We start from the raw sequence: 11,732 nt of genomic DNA, 5'->3' as shown, positions 1-11,732 counted from the left end.
TCTTTCTTTCTTTCTTTCTTTCTTTCTTTCTTTCTTTCTTTCTTTCTTTCTAAGAGAGAGAAGGGGCATGGATTGGTTGGGTAGGGAGATAGGGAGATCTGGGAGGAGCTGGGAAAGGGAAAGTATGATCTGAATATATTGCATAATTTTTTTTTCTCAAAAAAAGAAGAAGAAGAAAAGGAGAATGTGAAGATAAACAGTTGAGATACGACATGGCTTTGTGACGGGCAGATAGCTGAGAACAGGGAAAGGGGAAGCTGTGAAGGGAACTGGCTGGCCAGAAAACGAGAACCGAGCAGAGGTAGGTCTTGATCTGACCTCTGCTCTCATCTGTCTCTGGAAATATATCAATCTCTCTACTTTTCTAGATTTTTCTAGTTCTAAAATCTAATGCTTCCTTTTGTTAACTCTTAAGCAAGCTCCCTGCCTGCCCCCTGAAATCTTTTAAAACAAATTTCCAAGATTTTTATTTTTGAGGAGTTGTAGTAAAATGGTAAACATAAGGCATACCATTAACTAGTCATGCTATAAAGTCACAAAAACATACAAGCAATGATTCCTGTATATATGTTGTATGTGTGTGCTCACATGTGTGCATGTACATGCTACATGTATATGGGATATATATATATATATATATATATATAATATTCCATATATACACATATATATATACAGGATAAACTTGAGTATCTTTACCTTCTACTTTTTTAAAGACATACACCAGGTTGAACTGGACTCCAAGCTTCTGGAGACTCCCCTGACTGCCTGCCATCTTCTCGCAGAGAATAAGCACATGTGTGCTCCTGAGTCCTGGCTTTTACATAGGTTATGGGATCTCAACTCTGGTCTTCAGCTTGCATAGGTAGTGCTTTACCACTGAGTCCTCACCCCAAGCCCTCCTTCCTCTTTTACTGGCACAGCATCTTGCTACATAGCCTTGGTTAGCCTTAACCTCTAGCCCCCAAGGTATTGGGACTTCCAGACTGCACCATCACACCCAGTGTGGTACATTTAAGAAAGCTTTCTTTGGCATCAGGATAGAAAAAAATAACTTTGGGGATAGGAAGGTAGCTGAATAACTTTAAGTGGCTGGTTTTGTTTTGTTTTGTTTTAAAGTGTAAAATGGCTTCCTGGTGTTTTATTTGGGTGTTGCCATTTTTCTCATCTACCAGAATTGGAATTTCTCCTACTAGAAATATTCAGCATGCCAGGACGAACCCTGAGGATGGGAAAGGGAGGAGATGTCGGAAGAACCTGCAGACTGTGGCTCACAGAATACATAGTGATGATCTCTGAGATGAGCAAGATTCATCCCATAATGCTCAGACTAAAGGGGGGTGAAGTCATGTTAGCAAGAAGAATGCTTTCTCCCTGTGGGTGCTAGTCACTGGAACAAAAGCTAGAAATATAGAACCCCAAGTTTTCTGGGGAAGCTGGAAAAGGCTTTTTCTCTCATGGATAGTTGAAATACAAAGGAAGATGCTTCTCTACATTTAAGGCAGTTTGTCAAAGAACGATGCTTAGGTAGCTAGGTAAACTCTTCTCTCACCTACTCTACTACAAACCTGTTTGACTATTTAAAGAGAGAAATTTCAGTGACATTTCCTAAGTTTTTGAAATCCTATCACTAAGCTCTCTCTCTCTCTCTTTCTCTCTCTCTCTCTCTCTCTCTCTCTCTCTCTCTCTCTCTCCCCCCCCCCCATTTGTGTGTGTGCATGTATGTATGTTCTATGGTGATGAAACAGGATCTCATCATACTGGGCAAGCACTGTAACTCTGAGCTACACGCATCCAAAACATTTGGGAATTGTTTTTTTGTTTGTTTGTTTTTAATTTTCCTTGGACCAGATGAATTGAATTATAGCCTTCAAATATTATACCAAATTCCAAGTTTTATATACCCTCTAGAATATACTGTCTTGTTGTTTGTCTGTTTATTTATTTCCTTTTTAAGACAGGATGCTGCAAGACAGATGTGGCTGACATGAAACTCTCTTTTTAGCCCAAGGTTGAACTCATAGCAACTCTCAAGTCTCAGACCCCCAAGTGCTGAGATTATGAGTGTGTGCTACTAAGATGGCTCCAAACTAGAACTTTTGTGTGAGCCAATGGACTGTAGTTCTTGCTGCATTCAGTGGCATTCAGCGAAGAGCATGGTGGGTACTTACAGAAGGCGCGGTGGGCACGAGGTCGTTCTCTGTCCTTCCTGTCTGCATCGCTGTGTGAACCCGGACTGATTCATAAATGGAAGGTTCTTCCACTTGCCTTGGATAAGGATGCTTCAAAACAATCAGAGTGCCTGAACGAAAACAGAGATATACGTATAAACACACATATACATGTAGTCCACTATGGTCCCCAAGGGAAGATAGATGTTAGCCAAGGTGACTGGCTGGCTTGTATAGTCTATTTATTAGGTATGTGTAGTGTGTGTGTGTGTGTGTGTGTGTGTGTGTGTGTGTGACATATATGAAGTTCAGGGGACAACTTTGGGGGTCAGTTCTTTCCCTCTACAGTGAGGCTTCAGGGATCAAACCTAGGTCATCAGGCTTGTGAAGCAAGCAGTCTTCTAGCTTGAGCCTTCTTATTGCCCTCTCTGTTGTTATATACGCATGCTTACTCATCTCCTCAGCATTCCGAGAGGGCCAGCTTTACACAAGCCATAAGACTTGGATACAGAGATGTACAGCATGAGTTAGCTGAGTGATCAATATAGTTGCTAAAATGAGCAAGGTGATGTGACCCAGAGAGCAATGTGGACAGCGTGGGATATTCAGAACAGTTTACACAAGAAGCTTGATGGCTGAGCTGGACCTTAGGCAGTAACTAGAGACTTTGTAAGTGGACTCTCATAAAGCTATGAGAACAAAGCCAAGAACACAGACATAGGGAGGGGCCCTGCTGCCGTCCTTATGGCTTAGCAGCTTTGGAACAAACATAACAGATCAGCGGACTCAAAACCATGGTCTTCCAGCCCTCTCCCATGCTCTCCTAGCACCCCAAGGAAGCCTCCAACTGACTTGGGTGAGCGTGGCAGGAGCAGATGGGAGCTCATGTGTAATTGCTTCCACTTCCATACAGAAGAGGGGGCCAGGCAGAAAGGGGGTTCAGGTCAGATAAGTGGGCCTGGGAACATCATTTAGAGACTCAGAGAACCTCTGACTCTGCATTCTGATATTTCCCATTCTGTAAACTTCCCCCAACCGATCAGTCAACCAGAAACTAGAAAGTTTGACTAGAAGAAAGCCACAGTCTTGGTTTTTCTTCTGTTGCAATGGCTTCTTTCTAATTTTCTTGGGGAAGGGGGAGCTGCTAAAGACCACACTTAGGGCCTTGAATGTGCAAGCCAAGCGCTTTACCACTGCACTCTGTCTCCAGCATACTTCTTGCTTTTTATTTGAAGAGGTCTTTTCTATAGCAGCTCTATTAAGTCCTGTACTAGACATGAAGAAAATAATTCATTCATCAGGTAATTTAACTAATATTTGTTCTGTCCCGTGCCAGGCACTTGTGTCGGCCATGGGGACACCACAGCAGACACACATTTCTGCTCTTATTAAGCATGTACTCAAGATTCAGGGACCAGAAGCACTAGGACAATACATTCCAGATGTAAGACATGTTATGAAGAAATAAGTAAAGAAGAAGACAAGGTGGAAGGATGGGGAGGACAGTGACAGAGGTGGGCAGTTTTGAAAAGATAAGTTGAAAGACTATAGAAAAAAAATAGACACCAAATCTGGGCAAAAGAGGGTCCAGTAGTGACAGAAAAATACCTCCTTGGTGGTGCAAAAGCCCCGGATGTTAATGATAACTACCCTCTAAGACATTATTACACAGTGCTTACATATACATGAATGGCTGTTAAATCAGATACCCTGGACCAGATAACGAGCTGCCATAAAGTAGGGAAGGATGAAGGTTTGTTTAGAAAAGATGAAAGAAGGTATTTCTGATTCTGCCTTGGGGAAGAAGAGGTTCCAAGTCCCCTCTGTATCCCTCCCATTCACATCAGTGGCACTGGACTCCCACTGACTAATGGCTTGACAGTTATCAGAGGGTACAGTCTGCTTTTGCACGTTGCCTGTGCTCTTTTATCTCTGTGACCCTTCCTGAGAATCCATCAGTCATGTGTGGAGCAGGAGTCAGAATGAAAGCAGAGGCATCTAAATCAAGAGTAGCCGTTGAGCAGGCTCAGGGGCCATGCTCACTTCTGCAGAGGCTGGGCGAGCTCAGAGCTGCTGTCATCTCTGGATGCATCCTACCCCCATGACATGCCAGGCAGTCGCACTGGCATTGTGGAAAGATCCCTGCACCCACCAGCAAAGACCAGACTGGATTCTCCTGTCCCTCTGCACAAGCTGACCTAGTCCGGTCCTTCTGTGAATTGTTCTTGCCCTAGCTAGTGCAAGCAGCTGCACTTCCTTCTGAGGCTGAGCTGTGCACCAGATAGAGGGTGTTTGTAGAAAGATCACAAAGCAGTAGATCGTATTCTTTGATAAAGAACCTCTGAAAGTCCTTAAATGAAAAGCCAATGACTGAATTTTTAGGGAACTTGAATTTTTTTTTTTTTAAAAAAAGACTTTATTTGTGTGCATGCTGGTGTGCACACATGCATGCTGGTGTCTACTGAGGCCAGAGAGTGTGTCAGGTTCCCTGGAGTGGAAGGTGCAGCAGCTCAGCTGTTTGAAGTGGGTGCTTGGAATGAAACTCTGGCCTCCAGCAAGGAGAGCATGCACTTTTAACTGGTGGACCATTTCTCCAGTCCCACACTCTAAGTCTTTAAACTTCTCTCTCTCCTCTCTTTCTCTCTCCTCTCTCTTTCTCTCCCTCCTCTCTCTCTCTCCTCCCCTTGCCTGGTGTGTGGTATGTGGTGTGTGGTGTGTGGTGTGTGTGTGTGTATGTGTGTGTGGTGTGTGTGTGTATGTGTGTGTGTGTGGTATGTGTGTGTGTGTGTGTCTCCATTAACTGGATTCACCTCACTTATTTCCTTCTCTGGAAAGAAGACTCAGCAATGCTATTCCCTAGCTTCGCAAGCACTGCTGGAGGTCCATGTTTGAGAGTAGATGGTGTGCCCATCACCGACAGCCTCCACCTTGCTGTGACTATTGGGCTGGTTCCCTACACTCTCTAGTTCAGCTTGTCACACATCCTGACTGGACATATTAAAGCATTCCTCTTCTCCATGTACTCCAGTGTTTTTACACTTAGCCAGCTAGAGAAGCACTGACTTATAACCTCCATCCAAAGCCCAAGACTATGGCTTCGCTTTACAGGAAAGAAAATCTGGGTTGGTAAATTTAGATGAAAGAACCACAGGACTTTGTTGGAAGAGTCAGATAAAAGGCAATGGGAACATGGGAGTGGGGAATGGAGAGGTTGGGGGTGGGGGTGGCAGGGGATGGAGGGGGAAGAAGATCAGAAACCTTGCCCTGGCCACCCACTTGGTTCCAAGTTTCACTTCAGTTTCTGCGCTTCTTGAAGGCTGCTTCCTGCCGCTAATGAGCCTGGTTTCAGACATGCTCAGTGCTGGTACATTTTTCAGATGATCAGAGCTAGACCAAAATAGGCATTCTAATTTGACAAACCAATGGATAACATTGAGTTTATGTGTCAGATAACATGTATAACTCTATCCTCAATACCAGGATTGTGTGAAGATGAACTTAGACAAACGGCAGGACCGGCTTTAAGGAGTTGTTTTGGTGTAGGGTATAGAAAATGGTTTGCCACACACATAGCTCCTAATGGGAAACTTTTGTTTTCATCTTTATATTATGCACTAAAGTTAGCTTGTGAGATCTCCCTGATGAACCATAAAGTGTTCACAATCAAGAATGGTTTTTTTAAGGGGCCTGGACAAAGGACTCTGCAGTTACAAGCATTTGCTGTGCTTGTAGAGAATCTGGGTTCAGTTTCTAGCACCCTCATGGTGGCTCATAACCATCTGTAACTCCAGTTCTAGATCTGATGCCCTCTCCTGACATCCGTAGGTACCAGGCATACATGTGGTATAGGAATGCATACAGGTGGGTTGGGAGATAGCTCAGAGGTGAGAGCGCTCACTGCTCTTCCAGAGGTCCTAAGTTCAATTCCCAGCACCCACATAGTGGCTCACAACCATCTGTGATGGAATCTGAGGCTCTCTTCTGGTGTGTCTGGAGACAGCTACAGAGTACTCAAATACATACATACAATAAATAAATAAATCTTTTTTTTTTAAAAAAGGAATGCATACAGGTGAAACACTCATTTATATAAAAAATACATAAATCTTTTTTTTTTAAAGAATGGTATATAATTTACCTGTCTATTTTATCTATCTTAGCAGGCCAACAGTATCCATCTGGTGGTTTGGTCTCAATACATATTTGTTAAGCAAGTAAGAAAATATTTATCCATGTTTTATTTATACTGCCCTAGGGTTCAGAAAACAGTATTGCAATTGTCACTGTGTGATCTTCTGGCTCCTGCCATTGGGAGGTGGCTTTCTAGGTGATGGGATCCTGTACAAATAGTCCAGTTCTTTTTCTTGTCTACCATGATGCTTGCCTGACATACATGTACAAGATATACATGTATCCCATGTCTAGCCTCCCAGAGACAAACACACTAAGAAAATGGAAGTAGACCAATTAGCCAGGGCAGAAGATTCTGTTCAAATGTCAAGCCAGGCTAGGTCACTTATGAGTACAATAGGGCTTAAAATCTGAGACATCACACATCACGAGCATCTGATGGACACATCTGTCATTCAATGTTTGATGGTATACCAAAGACCTTAGAGCTCCTGCCTTGAATCTGATAGAATCAATTAACACCACGGGTTTAGTAAATGAGTCATACTGGTGAACACTTCTGCTGAGAATCATTCTAAGTGTCTTTCATATCTGAAGTCATTCTCCCTTCACAAGGAGGCACTAAAGTGTGAACTGTTGCCGCAAGCAAGCTCGATTTTAGACGACGATGAAACCAAAGCTCAAAGCTCAAGGAAGTTAACAGTGTGTCTGAGGAGACAGGGTTGGCAAATGGCAGACGCTAGAGTGGAATGGAGACCTCATGGGTCTGCTCATCACAACACAGTTACTCTCAGCCGCAGGTGTACGTAACCATGGGAACCTCTGCTGCATGCAAATGAATCACGCATGCGTAAATCAAGCTTTGAAGGATTTGTGTGAAGTCAGCCTCAGGAATGGGGATGTACATATTTACTTCTTTTCTCACCAGGCCTGTTTATTCATTTCTAAAGGGAAAATTAAATGGTCTCAAGATGCCTGGAAAGCAACACAAGTCCCGAAGTGGAGGAAGATGGGGAAGAAAGCTTCATAATCAAAGCTTGTTCTGTTCCTGTAACCAAGCCGTTCCTCTGAAGGGCTTAGTACACAGCTCCGTTTCATGTTAGCTTCCCATTCCACTTTCCAGAGTTTTCTCCCTCGGGGGAATTTTTCTTTACCTTATTTATTTACACATGCAGTTTGATTTCCTTTCTTGGGAGCTATGCAGTCAGGCCTAGTATTTTAGGATGCTTTCTGGATAGCTTTTTAAAATGTTTTAAGATCTTTTCACTAGTATAAAGTTTGAAGTAGGGCCAGCGAGGTGGCACAGATGGGTATAGGAGCTTCCTGCCAAGACCGACGACCCAAGTTTCATACCTGGACCCCATGTGGTGGAAAGTGAGAACTGACTCCAGAAAGTCCTTCCCTGACTTTCTACGTGCACGGAAGCACACACTAATACATAAATAAATAAACAAGTGCAGTAAAAATATTTAAACGTCCCTCAAATGCCATTTTACCTAAAAGAATACCCATAGTACAAAGGTGGAAGTTGAATCCACTTTCTTTATAATGCTAAGCCTCCATCACATGGCAAGCATGGAAAGTACCTGTTTCTTATGAAGCTTAGCTTGGATTCACTCCAGTGTTAGCACTGAGGCTTATTAGAGGCACAGCCTGGGGGGTGGGAGTGGGGGTGGGGGAAGTAACGTAAAACCTCCTTTTTATTTCCTCATCTGAAAATGAGATCGCTGCATGCATCCTTGTGGGCAGCTGGGAAGATTAAATAATTCGTGTGAAAAACCTCTGAGCGAATGCCTGGAACCTGCTACCCACTCCTCACTGTGGCTCCACCCACCTTACCCTTTTCACTTACAAACACACTTCCCCTAGGAACCGAAACACCTTAGGGTCTGACCAGCTTGACTGGAAGAAGCAGATGCTAGCTTGATTTGGCAAAATTCCAAGTTGTCCATTAAGTTACCTCCAGAAACACCACAGGCAGTTCTTAAACTCTCAACTTCATTAGCTGAAAGCACTACCCCAGGAAGCTAGCTGGTGCCACAAAGTGAATAATATGAGCTGTAACTTTTACCCAAGGCCCAGGCACCCCACATCAAAGCAAAAAACAGAAGTGGAAATTTGGCATTTGGGAAAGAACCGAGTAGGGTCTCCAACACTGCACCAATTATTCTAAAGGGAAGCTGCAAACCGAGCACCAGACTTGAAGCATGGTGCATGCTTTCCTATGTCGAATAGGTGACTAAAGTTACCCTGAACTATTAAAACAAACAAACAAACAAACAAACATGCCCAAAACTTCATGGCAGTTTTCACTGGAAGCTATTTCAATATAAGCAAAGGGTGTTTTGTTTTAACAATACTTGGATGCTTAAGTATAGATAAAAATGCTGTCTGCGTTTTCATGACTGTCTGAAGGAAACTTTGCTTCAAATTCAAATTTTCAAATTAAATGAATTAATAAATTAATTCTTCAAATTAAAGAAAGAATCAGTAAAAATGGCCTATACTAAAAATGTTTCTCAAATATCAAAGTCTATGGAGTCCTATTTATAAAGGATATACTCTTTAGATATCACCATGACAAATGGAAGGTAGATTCTGGATGTAGTCATCACCAGGTAGATACAGAACACAGAAGCAGAAGTCTATGTAGTGCTTTGTATCAATTTTGCTGGTTAGAATTGCCAGGAGTGTTGGCGTACTATACAGACTGTAAGATACCCCTTCCCAGACTTGGCATGTTAAGGAAGTGATTAGCATTATTCTTCCAAGTTCTGGAATATATCAGGACACAAAACTCACAGGAATCCTCTCCTCATGGGGTTTATGCTAATATGTACAATAAGATGATTTTAAGATACATTCGTTAAAAATTATACAACTATCAAATATGCTGAAGGAAAAGTCAGTAAGTCCACTGCGTAGCTCTGCTGTGGGCTTAGGAAGTAATAACGTTTTGGGGATTAGAAACCTCTTCAGAGTGTCTATGGACGGTAAGACAAGGAGCTTAGAGTGAACATCAACTTTAGTAGGGACCACGGGAAGGCAGCGCTCTAAGATCTACAGAGCTGGAAGGAGGCTAGGTGAGATCTCGGATACCTGTGTTCTTCAGACTAAAAATCACAAACTCTGCACATTTAAGGAACAGAGAATAAGAATGAAGAAGAAAACTAGACACTTAAATGTGTCCCTTTAGGTCAACATTTTTAATTATCTTTAAGAGAAACACTTTCTTGTGACCTGCAGTCAAGTATTCTGGGTGTCATGCTACTGAAGGGGTTATGCGTCTTTGTAGAGCACAAATATGAGGTTTGTGTCATTTTATGTGGCTCACGCTGTTGCCCTCAGAGGTAGTAACATTCCCACCAGTGGATAAATCAATGTGTTACCTGCTCCTAGGGCATTGTGTATACATGGCAAGTACTGGTACTCTAAGCTACACTCCCAGTCCATTTTTAAACACTTATTATTATTATTTTAATTTTTTGGTTTTTCGAGATAGGTTTTCTCTGTGTAGAGCAGGCTGGCCTCGAACTCAGAAATCTGCCAGCCTCTGCCTCCCAAGTGCTGAGATTAAAGGTGTGTGCTCCACCACTGCCCGGCCATTAGTATTATTTTTCAAACGAGATAGTATCTTGTTAAGTTTCCCAATCTGGTCTTGAATTTGTGATCCTTGTTTTTCAGTCCCCTGACCGTGGTCTGTGCTACCAAGCCAAGCAAACCATCTCTATGAATGCATGTTCTTGGGCACTGCAGACCAAAGCTAAGCCTGGGACTAGATAGCAGGCACAATCTTTTTTTTTTTTCTTCCTATACTCTTTTTTAAACCATAAGAAATTTGGCTTTGAGGTCTCCTGATCTGTCAGAGCTAACATCAGGCACTAACATTTGTTTTGTTTTTGAGAGTGGACCTTGCTATGTAGCTCATGCGGACTTTGAATTTAGGATCATAGGCATGTACCACCATTTGTGCCCACCAGGAGCCAATGCATAAGGGAACAAGAAGTGGGCTATTTTTAGAAGGTGGCATCTTGCTTTCCATTCGCCATCCCTCATGGCCACAGCGGTGACTTTGTGACTATTGCAGCCCTGCTAGGCTTAACAGACTTTGTGACTTCAGCACACTATCTTGTTTTCCGGAAGCCTATTACTCCCACGGTGGGCAGATTGGAACACTCAAGAGTCATGAGTTTTGTCCTTCGAATAAGCTTTGATGGCTTTGGCTTCATCTGGTGGGGACAGATAAGCAAGTAGAATTAATGTATTCTAACTCTATGGCTTGAAGTCAGCAGGTCATGTGCACATTCATCAGCTGAATCAGGGCTCCGGAAGCAGCAAATTGTTTATCAGATAATGGATAGAGCCGAGGACAGCCAGTGGACAGGATGACAAATTTAAGTTTCCTAGAATAAATGAAGCGGGTACCCTCGGTGATAACATACAGAACATTTTAACTTTGGAGAAACTACTCTATAAACTGCAACCCTAATCCTAATGCATTAATCACAAGCCTTTTGCGGGCAGGGGCAGAGTCTTGTTATACAGTCCAGGTTATCCTCTACCTTGGTATGTAGCCCAGGCTTGCCTTGAACATGGGATCCTCTTGCCTGTGTGCTAGAATTACAAGCACCACTACACTTGGCTATGAGATATTTTTAAAGACACGATAGTGTGTTTATAAGGAGGCTGTACATTGTTATAAATGCAGTGTGACAGTGACCCTACTGTGTGCAGGTGATCCTACTGTGGTGCAGTTTCAGGTGAGCCTCTTGTCTGGTGACTATGTGGGTGTCAGTCAAAATACATCACATTCACTGTGGTCCCAGCCTTGAAATCTGCTAGAAGGCTGGATGTGTATGTACTTTTTCCTAATTTTGAGAGGGTCCAGCAATGAGCACAGAAAACCCATAAAAGAGATATAAATAGTGTCTAGGAAAGAAATTTAAATGAAAGAACCAACTTTGCTTGGAGAGAGGGCAAACAGATAGTGGTTTTGATGGCTACAGGATTCCTGATAGATACCCATCAGTTCATTTATTTCATTTATTTCTTCAGCTGCACTGATAGCAAATATACGAAGGACAAAAGGAGAGGCAGGCAAAAAAAGAAAGAACTGGGGGTCCTGGAGAGATGGCTCAGTGGTTAGGAGCACTGAATGGTCTTCCAGAGGTCCTGAGTTCAATTCCCAGCAACCGCATGGTGGCTCACAACCATCTGTAATGGGATCTGATGCCCTCTTCTGATGTGTTTGAATACAGTTACAGTGTACTCACCTACATAAAATAAATAAATAATTCTGCAATTAAAGAAGAGGAAGAAGGAGGAAGAGGAGAAGGAGGAGGGGAAGGGGAAGGGGAAAAGGAGGAGGAGGGGAAAGGGAAGGGGAAGGAGGAGGAGGAGGAGGAGGAGGAGGAGGAGGAGAAGAAGAAG

The 11,732-nt window shown here is 42.9% G+C and overlaps 1 protein-coding gene across 1 annotated transcript in view; it reads right to left on the bottom strand.

Moving 5' to 3' along the window:
• The window catches only part of Dapp1 (dual adaptor of phosphotyrosine and 3-phosphoinositides 1), a 36,719-nt gene that overhangs the window by 16,759 nt on the left and 8,228 nt on the right, over nucleotides 1-11,732 (bottom strand). Inside the window, exon 4 of the mRNA XM_028760344.1 lies at nucleotides 2,172-2,302. Within this exon, the coding sequence (XP_028616177.1) occupies nucleotides 2,172-2,302 (131 nt within the window). The remainder of the gene's footprint in view (nucleotides 1-2,171; nucleotides 2,303-11,732) is intronic.

This window comes from Grammomys surdaster, unplaced genomic scaffold, assembly GCF_004785775.1.
Source record: "Grammomys surdaster isolate TR1022 unplaced genomic scaffold, NIH_TR_1.0 126531, whole genome shotgun sequence".
NCBI classification, from domain to species: domain Eukaryota; kingdom Metazoa; phylum Chordata; class Mammalia; order Rodentia; family Muridae; genus Grammomys; species Grammomys surdaster.
Note: the sequence above shows the minus strand (reverse complement) of the source record. Positions and strands in the feature narration are given on the sequence as shown.